At 41.2% G+C, this 15,967-nt stretch overlaps 2 protein-coding genes across 3 annotated transcripts in view; one reads left to right on the top strand and one right to left on the bottom strand.

Moving 5' to 3' along the window:
- Positions 1-1,254: 1,254 nt before the first annotated feature.
- DDX5 (DEAD-box helicase 5) lies at positions 1,255-7,814 on the bottom strand. Its single transcript, XM_027517694.1, has 13 exons — positions 7,468-7,814; positions 6,118-6,283; positions 5,836-5,932; positions 5,622-5,755; positions 5,438-5,503; positions 5,061-5,202; positions 4,816-4,976; positions 4,537-4,709; positions 4,099-4,209; positions 3,780-3,841; positions 3,628-3,687; positions 2,151-2,375; positions 1,255-1,961 (listed from the first exon to the last, which is right to left on the bottom strand). The coding sequence occupies exons 1-13, from the start codon at positions 7,509-7,511 to the stop codon at positions 1,558-1,560; spliced, it is 1,845 nt and encodes a 614-aa protein (XP_027373495.1). The 5' UTR covers positions 7,512-7,814; the 3' UTR covers positions 1,255-1,557.
- A 430-nt stretch (positions 7,815-8,244) lies between these two features.
- CEP95 (centrosomal protein 95) overlaps positions 8,245-15,967 on the top strand; it is a 44,902-nt gene continuing 37,179 nt past the window's right edge. Inside the window, exons 1-4 of one of the 2 annotated variants that reach the window (XM_027517699.1) lie at positions 8,245-8,577; positions 10,411-10,539; positions 12,068-12,175; positions 14,639-14,749. In XM_027517699.1, coding sequence (XP_027373500.1) covers positions 8,319-8,577; positions 10,411-10,539; positions 12,068-12,175; positions 14,639-14,749 — 607 coding nt within the window. In that variant the 5' untranslated portion in view covers positions 8,245-8,318. The remainder of the gene's footprint in view (positions 8,578-10,410; positions 10,540-12,067; positions 12,176-14,638; positions 14,750-15,967) is intronic. The other variant, XM_027517698.1, reaches the window with a different exon arrangement.

The raw sequence follows: 15,967 nt of genomic DNA on the forward strand, positions 1-15,967 counted from the left end.
GAATGGGGAGAAAAATCACATTTATTAAGACAACCACAGGCTGGACACAACACACATGCTAAAAAGTGGACTGTCTTAAAATTTACTTCAAATAGTTTGTTTTCCACAGCCCCACAATCATTCCAGTGTTTACAAATTAAAAGGCCCACTTTAGACATTAAACAGTAATATGTAATAAATACTTCAACCTACCCCCAAAAGCTCCTTTTAAGAGTCATAATGAATGACTAATCATGCTATTGAAAACTGTTAAATTACTAAAGGGTCCATCAGTTTTCAGTGTCAGTCCTAAAAATACCATTCCTTGTCTTGTCCCTGGAAAATTCTAGTTTGTTTTACATTTTAGAGCTAAGGCATTAACACCAATTAAAGCCTCAATAACCATAGTTTAAAATGAAGTCTCATAAAACCCTATCCTCTCCTTGCAAACATTCAAATGAAGTATTAAGGTTGGTGAGACACAGTTAAAGCTACCCACCAGATCTCTTCAGCAATAAACCCATGTTGATCCAACAAAAGGATCTGTATCACAGTCACTGTGCTTTGGGCAATGTGGCTTCCTCTAGGTTAACCCGTTAAATTTGAGGATTTCTTACATCCTATTTTACATTTTGAAGTCCTCCAGAGTTCCCTCAATTACTGGCCATTCATGACTCCTAGTTTGACTAGGTAAGAGCCCCAGGAGGCCTATGAAGACTAGCCTTTCTGTATTACCCTTGGCAGGAGAACACAGGACATGAATTCAATCTTAGCTTGTGGCCAACCATCTTCAAGGGTGGAAGTCTTTCAGCCTCAGTAATAGTACAGCCCAGAGCACAAATATAATCTCTTGAAAAGTTATTTGAAGACTTTTCCCAAATTACAAATTTGCAAAAGGAACAGTCATCCATGTTCTCACTAAGCAATCTAAGTTAAGGGTGGGGCTATACACTTGTTTCCTGTTTTAGTATCTCCTTTCACCCCTCTAAGACTATTTAAATGACTCACCTGATTTGGGGAGGCACCAAAAGAAAGCCTTTGTGCAATTTAGCCTAGAACTGCTAATCAACCTAAATCAACTGCATTTTAATCCTTACAATAGGAATAGATCACTTTAAGAAGGGCCTTCTGATCTCCCCACTTCCCAAAACGAAATTATAGAAAGGAGCAGTCAATTTTAGTTTTATGATTTAAAAAAAAAAAAAAAAAAAAGACCATCTAAGCAAAGTTTTACATGACATTATATATGTAAAATAAAGTACCATTTCCACTTAATTCAGTCTTCAAATATTTTTTATTGGAAGGCCATGCATTGCCTTCATTTATTGTATTTCAAATCACTGTACATTTACTTTTGTGAAAACACTGCCTGCATTTTCTAGTACAAAAAAAACCTAAAAATTGTTTCAGGAATGTAGAGAAATATCCAACTTAAATAGCGAAAAAGTGCACCATAATTACTGCTGCACTGCAGTCATTTCTGCATTTCCCATGTTTCTTAAATAACTATCTTGTCTGATAACACACAATATAAAGAGCAATTATGAAAAACAGACATTTACATATACTTCTAAAGTCTTATTGAGAATATCCTGTTGGCATCGGATAACCAATCATAGGCGCAGCTGCAGTAGCAGGATATGCATATGCCTGTTGGTTCATACCATTGTGCATATTTGGAACGTTACTTCCATATTGCTGAGTGCTATCATAACCGTTCTGGTAAGTCCCTGTTGGATTACCAGTCCTAAAACTGGTCTGTATACCAGCAGACACAAAATTACTTCCAAAGCTCCCATTGGTGTAATTTGCAGCACTGTAAACACCATTCTGAGTTTTTGCCCCAAAATCTCTCTTAAGCAGACTAGAGTAACCGCGGTCATAATTTTCCCTGTCTCTAAATGTATTAAATCCACCCCTCTTGCCCGCAGAGTATCTGTCCCGCCGGTCATCCTTCATGCCTCCTCTACCCCTGGAACGACCTGTCAAGAAAAAAATTGCCAACCGGTTATTTCCATGGAACCAATCATTACTAACACAGAAAAGAATTTCGTAGCTCAATTTGAGAAGTATTTTCTCAACTTCTTTCTGCCCTCACCCACCAATCCCATCCAAATGGACTTGTAAATAATCATGTGACCCCACACCCACTTACCAAAGGTTGGTCTTACCTGAACCTCTGTCTTCGACCAACTGAAGCAACTTAGGATTAATTGCTTGATTAGCTTCCCGAAGCACAGAGATAAGGTCGCTCACTTGCTTTATGTTATTAGGTGTAAAGAAAGTGTATGCTGTGCCTGTTTTGGTACTGCGAGCAGTTCTTCCAATTCGATGAATATAATCCTCTGAGGAGTTAGGGTAGTCATAATTGATGACAAATTTCACATCTTCCACATCTGTAAGGTGTTGCAGTGTGGCAAAATAGCAATGTACAGGGTTTTGCACACCACAACAGCCAGACCAAAAATAAAAAGTTAGACAATTGTATTCCCAAGAAGGTATGGGCTGCAAAAAATACAGTTAAAATGGTTATCCATTCCCTGTAGGAATACCATTGAGGTTGAAGGGGGGGAAGAAAAAAAAACAAAAAGCACACGTCATCTGTATACCTTATTACCCACCCAATGATGGAGCGTGTCCAAAGGACGTGTGTATTTCCTAACAGTCCCAAATTAGCAAGTCCCCTTACAGATCATCAAGTGACATCTGAATGCTTCTGCGCAGTAGGGCCACTTAAAAGTTCACAGCAACCTCCTCGTGTGCTCTCATTTTGAGGACCTTTCAACAAAAATGTACATGGTCCTTTGCGTTACACACTTATCAGAAGTTCAAAATTCTGGCCACACTGCTTGTCTTGCCAAGACCTTACAACCGCAGCTGCAAGAAAAACATACCTGTCCCCCAAAAGTTGTTTTTATGCACTGTGTCTCGTCTAGGCAAGCGCTTCCAAGAAGCCAGGATTCACTTGAGAATGTGTCTCTCTCTGGCAGGTCTCGACATGACGACTACTGTGTAGGTGAGGGAGGAACTTTCAAAGCACTGCTTTTTTTCCCACTGACTACGTGTGAGAAGTTGCTCCTGCTCTAGATCTTATGTGCCAGTACTCACCAATTTGTAAAAGGCTTTTAGTACCTTTTAAAGCTGCTCTCTCCATTTCAAACTTGAACAAAAATTTCATTGAACATTGAAGTTTGGAAATATTTCTTCGACATTTCAGCAAACTCACTGAAACTCAAAGACCCACAGATCACAGTAAACAGTTTGAAACAATGCTGTACCATGGCAGTCATGCAAAGCATGGGACAGAAGAAATACCACGGCAGTGAACTGTGAGGATAACTTCCATTTTTTTCCCCCGGAGAGAACAGTTTACGGGGCAGAGGTGGTATGTTCTGCCTTTTGAAGATTACTGGCACACTTTCAGCTTTTCACCTCTCTAATCGACTGGAAGCAGCCAGCCGATCACTAGTCCTCCATCCCCCTCGAGTCCTCCGATTGTCATGCCTAGGCCTTGCCACAAAGACTGCACCTTTATATGAAAAAAACTTAGAAAAAATGCAGAGGTTAAAGAAAGCAATAAACTTTCTTTAAAAAAATTATATGGGTATCTTCTGGGAAACCAAGCCATGAATTCGAGTTTGTACTAACCTAGCCCTCTGGAGGCCACATCAGTAGCAATCAGAATAGGAGCCTTTCCATGTTTGAATTCTGCAAAAGAAAGCACATATATAACCATCAATATGAATGGTATTCTAAGTCTTTGGGGGGTGGGAGTGGGACCCCGCACTTAAAATACTTACCATTTAGAACCCAGTCACGTTCCTGTTGACTCTTGTCACCATGGATACCCATGGCAGGCCACCTAAATTAAAGAAAAATTACATTAAGAGACTGGCATTTAAATCCTTGTAGATTTTAACCATGTGCTTTAACGGTTTTGGTCACAAACCCTTTTAACTCCATCTGAAACAAGGTACACACAGTCTTTCCTATACATGCATACTACCAGATCATTTCCATCTTTGAAACTCAGAGCTATCAACCCTGATTAAACTTTGCCCCTTCTCCTGAACTCAGCTCCAATAAATATCTGCTTTAGTGGAGGACAACCACACATACCCATCTCTCCTCATTTTTCTAGTGAGTTCATCACATCTTCTTTTGGTTTCAACAAAAACAATGGTTTTGTTCTCCTTTTCACTCATGATCTCTTCCATTAGACGAATAAGCCTTGAAAGAAAAATTTTCTCAATTTTTTAAAAAGTTCATGGTTATGAGCAGACCACCAACTTTTACTCACAGGGCTACAAGAGAACACCTGCTTAACCTTTTTAACCATTCTACCCTTTACCCTTAAACCACAAGACAATACTCTTTCTGTTAATAATTTAAAAAAAAAAAATAGTGATAGCCAATTACCTGAAGGAAGCAAAACAATTTTCAACATGACAGATTTCAAATTAGCATTTAGATTCCACCCAACTGAAAGTCACTCTTAAGATAACTTGTGCAACAGTGACTCAACTTGTAGAGTTGTTTTCAGAGTTAGTCACTTACTTTTCATCCTTTTCTACGTCATGACACACATCCACAATCTGAAGAATGTTGTGATTTGCACTCAGTTCTAGTGCACCAATGTTTATATGAATATAGTCTTTCAGGAAATCTTCAGCAAGCTGTCTTACTTCTTTTGGCCAAGTAGCACTCCACATTAGGGTTTGCCTGTCAGGCTACAGATTTTTAGATTTAAAAAAAAAAAAAAAAAGTCATTGTATTTCAAGAACAAATTTACAGCTTAGTTTGAAGACATGACACAACATTTAAAAGGACACTCACTCTGATCTGGTCCACAATCTTCCTTATTTGGGGTTCAAACCCCATATCAAGCATTCTATCTGCTTCATCAAGGACAAGGTAGGTGGTTCTTCTTAGATTGGTTTTCCCACATTCTAAAAAGTCTATCAGTCTTCCAGGTGTTGCAATACAGATTTCCACACCTTTAATTAAACACACAAATGTTACCACAACATCCAGAACTTTCTGCATAATCAGTGACAAATAAAACCTTTTTGGTTACATACCTCTTTCCAAATCACGTATTTGTGGTCCCTTGGGAGCACCGCCATAAATGCAAGTAGACTTCAAGCGACATGCTCTACAGTATTCAGCAGCTACTTGCTGTACCTGTTGGGCCAGTTCCCGAGTAGGTGCCAGCACCAAGCACTAAGGAAAGAGAAAGCGGAACACCTTAAGGAGAGTCCTGAATTCTAGTTTTCAAGTGCTAATTTACTATTGCTACACGGGTAGATGATTTACACTGGCAATACCCAAAGCAGCTTTGTCCCTTCCTACACTGAAAAACATAACTATATATAAAACCACCACAATTTTACTCTGCTGTATATTCCACAAATCTCTATGCTTTTAACAAAGTTAAGAGAATACAATGTACACTTACAATAGGCCCATCACCTCTCTCTAGGAATGGCTGATGATTGATGTGGACAATGGCAGGCAGCAAATACTATACAAGAGAAAAGCAAAAAAATGAAGTCACATTAAAAACACTTCTGGTTTCTTTTAACTCCCAATCCATTTTCTTCAGGACCTGTTACATAACTCAAAAGTTCTCCCAAACTTACAGACAAAGTCTTCCCAGATCCAGTTTGTGCTACCCCAACCATATCCAATCCACTTAGAGCAACTGGCCATCCCTGAGCTTGAATAGCTGTGGGTTCAGTGAAGTTCTGCCTTGCAATCACGTCCATGACATTTGCTGTAATGTTAAGAATTAAACATCAATAATGCCAAAAGAAAAGGAATTTTTTTTAAAAGGTGGGGAAAACTAGCACTTACCAGGGAAGTTTGCCTCATAAAAATTCAGGACTGGCTTCGGGCAATTATGACCTCTAACTGTAATTTCCTTGCTTCTTCTGTATGTCTCTACCTCTTGCTACAAAAAAAACCATAAAAATCCAGTTTATCTCATGAGGACTCCCCCTAACTAAACACACAACCAATACACCCCTAAGTGTATAATTGTCTACATTAACAGTCCTTTAAGTTTGCAAGACATTTCTAGTCAAACTTAAAAGTCACTTGAGTTACAGCCTGAAAAAACCATATGAAATTACTCACTGCTGTACGCCTAGCCAAATCGGGGTGTTCTTGATAAAAATTCTTCTCAAACTTAGGCAGCTCATCAAGATTCCACTTCTTTTTAACCAGTTTCTCTCCAGGATTTCCAAACTTCTTTCCAGATAAGGGCCCTGCCCTACTACCTCCAAATCGAGGAGCACCAAACCTAAAATTAGAGAAAAAAAAAATTGCATTTTCAAACATGTACAGACTTATTTTACCATCCCTGCGCACATGCTAAAACTCAATGAAAGACTCTGGAGGTGGAAGTGCTGTTCTCAGTGACGGTCATTCTTTCAAAAGCCACAGTTAGTACCACATCTCCCTCATTTCCCGTTATAGGAAGTACACACACCATTGAAAACAAATCAACAGCCCGGGATTTACTAGGTCGGAAACTGGCTGGCCAAGCTCTAGGAGTTCAGATACAAGGACAGACAACAGCTGGTAGATACTACTCTTTCCCACGAGCAAAAGAATTAAATGCCTTAAAAAGCCAATAAAGCAGAAGCTTAACACAGATGTTACTTAGCAGCTGTCCTGAACCAAAGAGCTCTGGTTTTAATAGGTAGCGGAACAACACAGGCAGTGAGTGCAGAACACTGAGGATGGTCTCGGGGGTAGTAGGCAAGCCAATAGAGTTGAGGGATCCCTCAAAACGGCTTCCTACCAAGGTAGCAAAATTATATAACGAAAGGAAAATGAGGAGGAGGAGCTGGAGACTACCGGGGGAGGAGTCCCGGCCCGGGCGGAGTCCTTCGGGCGGCGTTCCCGCTGGGGCGGCGCTTCCCCCTTTGTCTCTCATTTCTCTCTGCGCCACATTTTCTCGACGCTGCCATTTTGAGCTCCTCCGCCGGGCGGGGTAACAAAGGCGCCGCCGCCATGTCCGCCGCCGGCATTTTGTACCCACGGCTCGGCCACATGGCCGATTCCCGCGGCGCCGGCCACCCTCCAAACATCGCCGCATTAACGGCTTCGGAGGTGGCCCCCTCGGCACCCACAGAACCCCCAGATTCCGTAAAACTCCTGTAAGCTTACATCTAATAGCGGCAACTTTGCCTCGAAGCGCCGCGCTTTCCTCCCCTCGAAAAATGTGCTCGAAATTCTCCGAACAATTGCCAAATCATCAAGGTCCCGATACCCCCTCCCAAACAAAAAGGAATATTGAGGACCGTTAACATGAAAACTCCAGGTTTGGACAAATATCAAAATGGCGCAAGCCCTTTTCGACGGCGGAGGCCCAAGAATAGTCTATAGAAGCCGAGTTCCCCCCACCACCCCACCCCCGCAACCCTCATCGGTCTCCCATCCCCCACCCGCCGGGCCTGACAGGTCGGTTCCCACACTCACCCTCGATCCCGGCCACGGTCTCGGTCACTCGAATAACCCGACATGGCGTCAATGGTTGCGGTTGGCGGGAAGCGAAGCGGAGAGAATCGGGTGCGACGAGTCGCTGGAGGTGGCTCCGGCGACGGCAAAGCCTTGAGGGGGCGACAGCGGCGGAGGGACGACGATGACAGAAGCCAAGGCTGCCCAACAAGAGACCGGTGGAAATGAATGAGGTGCCGGCCGCGTCCCGGCAGCCGGTTTTATAGCCTGGCCCGCCTCCTCCGCCGCAGAGAATGCTGGGAGCCGCTCTATGACCTAATCACTCCGCCCCTGCGCAGAGGTATTAACGCCTGCCGGCGTTCCGGGATCCGCCATTTTCTCGCCCCTCCCCCCTTTGCCGATTTTTCGCCCCTTTCAAGGATGGTACCCGCCCCCCGCCCCCCCGCCCCCCCGCCGCGGTCCTCCACTGGGATGCCTCAGCCTGCACTCTCTTGACTTCACCTTTTTCTGGTTTTTGACACTTCAGGGAGACCACTGGGCCCTTTTCCAGGTCTAGCCCAGACAATAAAATGTCCAGCCCACGTCAACCCACTCGGTCCCCTTGAAGATGTTTACGTCTCCAAAGAGCCTTTACGCCCATTACTAGGGGCGACAGGAAGGCGGAGCCCGACATTGTCACGTGGCTGCCCCGCCCGCCGAGTGAGCGGGACGCACTACTTCCCCAGTTGGCGTCGGCGGAGGAGTACAAGACGAAATAGCTCACCGGAAGTGCCGTGCTAATGCCCCCGGGAAATTGGCCGGGGCTGTTGGGTGACCCGAACTGTCAAACCCACCCACCCCAGGACCCCTGAGCGGGATCTGGCTGGTGAAAAATGGTATCTAGAGCTCGCAAACCGCCACCTCGGCACGTGCTGCCAAAGGAAGTACTCCCCCCGGTGACCAATCAGCAGCGAGAATTCGTTTTAACGTCCCTTCCTTTTCCACCGCATCCCTTCCCGGCACTTTCGTTTGCTTCCTCTCCTGTCAGCGCTGGGTCTGCTCCGTGCGGCCCTTTCAGGACGCCGTCCCGCGCGCGCCGGGCTAGGAGTCCGGAGGCAACTTGCCTCCGCGACATGGCCGGCTCAGAGGCTGGTGAGTCTCTGCCTGGAGTCCCGTTTGTGTGTGGGCTCAAGTCCCCTTTCAGTCCAAGTCCCGAACGCCCCTCCCCATCTTGTCTTGAGGCTTCGGGTGGCTCTGGGTTGCCGGAGGGGCTCGTGAGACAATCCGGTCGTAGTTGGCGGGTTCTCTGGCTGGGGCTTAGCCCCGCTCCCTGGCGCATTCGAAGTTGTCGAGCCTGTTTTGGGGCGGGGAGACAAGGGCCCTGCGGCGAGGCCCGCAGCATGCGAGCATGTTGGCTGTAAATGATCAGAAAGTGTCTTTGCCTAGACTGGTATTTTCTGGGGAGTGTGCCCTCTGCTCCTGCATTGCGGGGCCTGAGACTGAGTATTAGCACTCTAAAAATCTGTTGTCATCCCAAAGCAGAATAGTGGTGGATTTTCCCGCTTCAGTGCTTTCAACGGTTACCGGCTTTCTGTAGCGCAGTTTTTGAAAAGCGAGTTGATTGGGTTGTCTAGGACGCTTTCATCTTTTTTTCCAAGACAGCGTTCAAACCAGTTGTCATGGTTTGGTCTGCTGTTAAGTAATGGTCACTGGGAGAGGGAGTTAAGGTGCCCTGACAGTCCCACACATAAACATGTTTATTTCTAGAGCATACTGAAGATAACGTGCACAATAAAAGAACTTGCCCCTTAATCGTCAATTATTTCAGAGAACAAGTGTTTCAGGTTTGCTAAATTACCTTTGGGTGAGAAGCCCTTGAAATAATTTGGCTAATCCCAACGGAGGGATGGTACACAGGAAACTTCGATAAGGTTAGTAATATGCTAGCTCTGAATTTGGAGAAGGCAATGGCAACCCACTCCAGTACTCTTGCCTGGAAAATCCCCATGGACGGAGGGGCCTGGAGGGCTGCAGTCCTTGGGGTCGCTAGGAGTCGGACACGACTGAGCGACTTCACTTTATTTTTTCACTTTCATACATTGGAGAAGGAAATGGCAACCCAGTCCAGTGTTCTTGCCTTGAGAATCCCAGGGTTGGGGGAGCTTGGTGGGCTGCCGTCTTTGGGGTCGCACAGAGTCGGACACGACTAAAGCAACTTAGCAGCGGCAGCAGCAGCAGCTCTGAATTTAAAGGCGTTTTTATGAATTTCCCAGGCCTCTCTTCATATATGTCAAGTATAATTAAAAATAGAACTAACAAATGCAGTAGTGTTGGTGCCATTACTCTAGTTCTTCACAGGCTAGGTTAATCACCACCATTTGGGCAGCAGAGAAATTCCAACTTGCACAAGATAATTGGGTTAAAAACATGACTAATTCTATGGGGAATTTGAAGCAACATCCATTAATTAGTTTCTAGTAGCCTGAGATTATCATTAACAAACTGTCTTGTTTGTGACATCCTGTTTACTTGTAAATGTGTTGAAAAAACATCTACCTATGGTTAGTAAAATGAGATCAATGGTAAGCAACTTAAGATTTTAGGTTGCAGCAGTGAAAATTGAATTTGCATCATAGTTTTGACTAAATTGAAATTACAGCTTTTTGGAAGTCATCCCAAGAAATTAAATACAGCTTTTCAAAAATCATGCCCAGTCCAGTGGTTAGGGCTCCACCTTCCAGTGTAGAGGATGCAGGTTTGATCCTTGTTAAGGGATTTAAAATCCCTTATACTGTAGGGTGTAGCCCCCCCCAAATTTTTTTTAATTGAAAAAAAACCCACCTAGCAGGGTCTTCAAATTCTCTAACAATCAGATTCCTTCTCTTCTATTGAATTTAGTGTCTGTGTTTGTGGAGGTTATTTTTTAAAGAAATGTGTTTGACTTTTTCTAGTATTAGACTAATCTTTTCCTTCCTTTCCCAACAGAGTGGATAACTATTGCCAATAATCTTCTTTTGAAATGTCACATACACCTGAGGATTCGAGAACTAGAAGACTGTGATGCTAATGTTTTTATTGCTCTTTATCAATCCATTTTGGGAGAAAAGGTACCAGGTAAGAATACTTAAAAGCAGGAGTAATAGTGTCTCTATCTTAAGCCAGACGTTTCTAGTGCTTTTTAGTTAGATCTTTATATATAAAGTCTTGAGATTTCTCTTTTATCTTCTTTTTATCTAAATAATAGCATTCATTGCCTTAATGAATATCTTAGGAGACCCACCTATAGTAACTGCCTTGGTCATCAACTGTTTAATCATTCATAATGTTGTGTGAAAGTCACACCTTCTCTGTAAATGTACCTGCATGGGTTCTAAGAAAGTGAAAGAAAGAAAGTGAAGTCGCTCAGTCGTGTCCGACTCTTTGCAACCCCATGGACTGTAACCTACCAGGCTCCTCCGTCCATGGGATTCTCCAGGCAAGAATACTGGAGTGGGTTGCCATTTCCTTCTCCAGGGGATCTTCCCAACCCAGGGATCAAACCCTGGTCGCCCACATTGTGGGCACTGAGGCATGAGGGAAGCATGGGTTCTAAAATTGAATGGAATTTGAAGACTTGTTGAGTCTTGGTATTTAACCAATATTATGGATAAGAATTGTTGTTTGTACTGTGTTCCTGGTTGACTATCTCAGAGTCCTTATCCATAGATTCCTCTGCTACTTCTGTATGTTTATATTGTTTATAACCATTAAGCACTAACACTCTGTACAATCTCTCTCCCCTCCATTGTTATGAGTCAGTCCCTCATCACTTCCTGGAATAATGGGACACCCTCCAGCTGGTATCTTTGATACTAATCTTTTTAGAGTACAAAAGTGAAGTGAAGCCGCTCAGTCGTGTCTGACTTTTTGCAACCCCACGGACTATAGTCTACCATGGGATTTTCCATGCAAGAGTACTGGAGTGGGTTGCCATTTGGGCATGTAGTTATTGAATCAGTCTTTTAAAATACTTATTTCCTCCTTCCCCAAGACACTTATCTTCCTCAATACAAGAGGAGAAATTCCAAATTTAAGTTGTCATTAAAATCTTTCTGCTCTGATCTATATTGATCTTAAAAGCCTTTATGCCAGTAATTCCCAATAGCTTGCTTTAACAGCACATATATGAATCCTCCTTTCATACCTGTTATGGGTTTTTTCCCTCTTATGGAAAGCAGCCTGGTGTTATGGGTTAAAGTCCCAACTCACGGGTTCTCTCTCTTATTAGAGTATTAGCATCTCCTTGAATTTATGGATCTATTTAGCTTTCTTTAGCATGGCACTTATGGAGCATGTTCATATATGTGTTTTGTGTGTGTGTGTGTGTGTGTGTGTGTGTTAGTCGTCCAGTTGTGTCCGACTCTTTGCCACCCCATGGAATTCTCCAGGCAAGAATACTGGAGTTGGTTGCCATTTTCTTCTCCATATATATGTTGATTGACTATTCAACCAATAAAGATTCCACTTTGTGGAATTCAGGCTCTGTTTATCTGTATGTTATAGCCCACTCTGTTTGGGCAGAGCTCAGAGGCCTGGTCAGAGACAGGTAGATGAAAACTTGGATTTGCATAGGATGCAAAATTACATAGTTTTTTCTCCACAGATCTCATAGCTATTCCCAGGAATCAAGAGGACGACGCTCACAATGTGCAAGCAGCGATTGATTCGCTGGCTTTGGATTACCTACAGGTCAGCCTGTCTCACATAACAGGTTGGTATGTACTTAATCATCAGATAATTTAGCATTTTACTAAAATATTTTGTTGGATAGAACTCGGCCTTGTTTTACCAAATGAGTAAGGTTGTGAAATAGACCAAACAGCAAGACTGAACCAAGACAATTCACTGGTATAGTTAAGACAACATCCTTTAAAGCTTTTCCAGGAGAGTTGTACGTTGAGTTTGGGATAGGTCTCAGAATCCTAGCTGGTAATTTGAATTGTGTTTTGTTGTTGTTATTACTTTATAGCTACCATTCTGTTTGTTTGTAGTAACTAAAAATTAGAAACACCTGAGTGTCCATTAATAGGGACAGGTTAAATAAATTACTGTAGTTCCTTATAGGGAACTACTCTGCAGCTATAAAAGATAATTGATAATGCTCTATATATCAATACGATGTTCCATATTCATGAAATGATCTCATATATATTATATGAGAAAAATATGTAGTTATAATGTTGATTTGCAGAATATGCTATTATTTGTAAAAACAAATTCAGAAGTTATATGCAGTTGATTGAATGCAGAAGGACTCTCTAGAAGTACATGTAAGAAATTTAATTCTGATTGCCTCCGATGAGATAAACTGGACAAGGGTGGGAAGAGATTTTTCATTTTATACCTTTTGTACTTTTTAAATTTTGAACCATATGAATGTATTACCTGTTCGGAATAAATAAAACTGTAAATTGTTTTTCAGCCTTTTTCCAAAACAGTATCCATACTTATATTCAAAAGCCAAACATAACAAATTCATTTGTAAATCTCTGTTTTGGTAGATAGAAAATGAGGGTTATTTCAGTAAATTATTTCAAGCTAATGAACAGAGGAAATTTTGGAGTCTTAAAACTATACCTGAATCACTAAGAGAAAGTGTATACTGTTTCATTCTTTGACAGTCATTAAGAGAGATACATCTTAGTCAGGATGGGACATTTGTATCTTATTTTGGTAGTAATAAGAGCAAAATTTTACAGAAATACTGTCTTTAAGTTTTTTAGTGTAGTTCAAGGTGAGTAAATGTGGTAAATTAGTTTGGGGAAGATTCATTTTGAGGGATAATGCTGGGACTTCCCTGTTCTTTGGAAATGGCTTTCTCTGCCAATTGGGCAATTTTTGGTATTTGTATTTACTGTACAAACATACCATATACCAAGATTGTGTCTGCTTATAGAACTTCTGGTATGTGGAGTTGCCTCTAACAACTCATACCCACCCCACAGAAAGTTGCAAAACTGCTTACCTCCTCCAGTAGACTGCAAAGCAGCTTTTTACTCGTGCTGTTTAAAGCAGTTTCTCCTACACGCTGAAGCACTGCATTCTGGCGGGCAGTCTTGTTGCTGGGTTGGCACAGTACACTCCCCATCATAGAAACCACAAGTCTTGGATATGTCCTTGGGGTATGCTTGTGTATCTTGTTAAGCCGGAAAACATAGGACTTAAAACAAAACATAGGGCTTAAGATATCTGTTCAGTTGTTTTAAACGGGAAAAAAACTATTAAACATTGACTGTCTTTACTGGAGTGTTATAAAACATCAAATTCCTGGGTTAGTTTTTTGGATTTTTTTTCCTGCATCATGACTAAGGTTATGAATGACTGGATTATCTCAAATATCAAATTTCCACTCCGCCTCTCCCATACTTGTTTGAATTCATGCCAAATCTAATCTCCCAAAGGACAGCCCAAGTGTGTCAGGAGTTTTAAGTTCCATCCACACCTCAGGTTGCTCAGAGTCCATTTTAGGTGACATTAAACACGTCAAGTTTTCATGCTTTTGCAGCCCGTTTCTCGTCAGCATTTCAACTGAACATTTATTTAAAATCTGTTTGAGCCAGGTACTGTGCTGGAGACTTTAAACAGTTTAAATGTTAGTTTCTAGGTATTACGTTGGTATAATGGAAGGTAAGGCTGGAGAGTTGGGGGTAAGGTGAGATTAAAAGGAGTTTTATATGCAGGGGACCGGCTCAGTTTTTAATTAAAAAATTGTATAACGTGTAGTAAGTGAATAGGAGTTAACAAATTTTAAAAATTAGGAATTCCTGATGAAGGTATCTTAAGTTTGTTTTTGTTTTATATTCTCTACTGCTATTGTCTTCAGAACAAGGCATACCACCATCATTCCATATTCACCAGCCTAATAAAATTCAGCTTAGTTGTTTTATACTTTAGTATAAATCTTATAGGATGAAGTTCACTTAATTTGCTTCTTCATAAATAAAGGACTGTGCCAATGAATTATCACCCATAATATTCAGGACTACATTTTTCAAATATAATCAAGTATCAGGAAATTGATATTTTTGATATTTACACTGTCATTTTTTCTTTTGGGTTAATTTATAATCCTGTGTCCTGAACAATATTTTTATACTGGTATATCCATTTCAAAATCATGAGGCTTTCAATTTCTTGGTTAATTTTTTTTAATAGCTCTGTATTCTGTGTTCAGGAGAAAATATAGTGAAAGGAGATAAAGAATCTATTAAGAATCTTCTAGAAATATTTGATGGGTTGCTGGAGTATCTTACAGAACACGTCAGTGAAACATCTCACGAGAAAAGTAAGTTTAAGAATAAAATTTGGCTTGATTTATATTCTGTTATCTCCCTTTTTATCTTTTATCTTTTTGCCTATTTTTCTCCTTAGGAATTAGAATCACTAATACACTGTATCTGATGAATTTAATTGTAAATTAAGTTTCACTTCTCACTGTTGAAGTGGTTGAAACTCATCTAATCATCACATCCTTTGTCAACTTGGGTATTGCTTATAAATTACTTTAAAGCTAATATAGGAAGCTAAATCTAGTTAAAATTGCTTATTGTCCTATTATTACATGAAATTCCTTACTCAGTAATTCCCATGTCAGAACTGCCATTTTTGCACAAATTTGGATATTGCCAAGGCATCAACAGAAAGAGTTGGTATGTTTCTGTTTTCAGCTTACACCTAGGTTTGTGACAGCTTGAGTATTTTTTATTTTACTCTTCAAATAATTCATTTCCCCAAATTGTAACAGTTTGTTGTGTGAAATTTTGATTTTATGTTTTTTTATTGCTGTATTATTAATATTTTCCAAAAGTATTCTGGTTATATTTAAACTGTATCACTAGTGTATAGGAGTTATTCATAATCTTTGACTCCATAAATCCCATTTCTAGGGATTTATCCTGAAGAAATAGTACAGAAGAAAGTTAAGGACTTCCTTGGTAGTTAAGTGGCTAAGACTCTGTACTCCCAATACAGGGGCCTGAGTTTGATCCCTGGTCAGGGAATTAGATCCCACAGGCTGCACTGAAGATTGAAAATCCCAGGTTCCATAACTAAGACCTAATGCAGCCAGATAATATGAAATAAATTAAAAAAAAAAAAAAAGTGCTTAGAGGTTTTCATGCACTGTTACTTACCACTGGAAAAAAAAAAAGGACCTATATGTCTTACCAATTTGGATTGATCAATAAATAATACAAAAGTGCATACAGGTTTCTCCTACCTCCTGAGAAACCTGTATGCAGGTCAAGAAGCAACAGTTAGAACTAGACATGGAACAATGGACTGGTTCCAGATTGGAAAAGGAGTGCATCAGGCTGTATATTGTCACCCTGCTTATATAATTTATATGCAGAATACATCATGTGAAATGCCAGGCTGGATGAAGCACAAGCTGAAATTAAGATTGCCAGGAGAAATATCAATAACCTCAGATATGCGGATGACACCACCCTTACGGCAGAAAGTGAAGAGGAACTAAAGAGCCTCTTGATGAAAGTGAAAGAGG

This window comes from Bos indicus x Bos taurus, chromosome 19 (assembly GCF_003369695.1).
Source record: "Bos indicus x Bos taurus breed Angus x Brahman F1 hybrid chromosome 19, Bos_hybrid_MaternalHap_v2.0, whole genome shotgun sequence".
Classification (NCBI taxonomy): Eukaryota; Metazoa; Chordata; class Mammalia; order Artiodactyla; family Bovidae; genus Bos; species Bos indicus x Bos taurus.

Excerpts from the sequence above, each read along its gene's own strand:
- DDX5 (XM_027517694.1), bottom strand. The coding sequence starts at position 7,511 with ATGTCGGGTTATTCGAGTGACCGAGACCGTGGCCGGGATCGAGG. Across the intron at positions 5,756-5,835 it reads TTATGAGGCAAACTTCCCTG|CAAATGTCATGGACGTGATT; the intron begins GTAAGTGCTAGT and ends TTAACATTACAG. Across the intron at positions 2,376-3,627 it reads TGTGGCCTCCAGAGGGCTAG|ATGTGGAAGATGTGAAATTT; the intron begins GTTAGTACAAAC and ends AACACCTTACAG.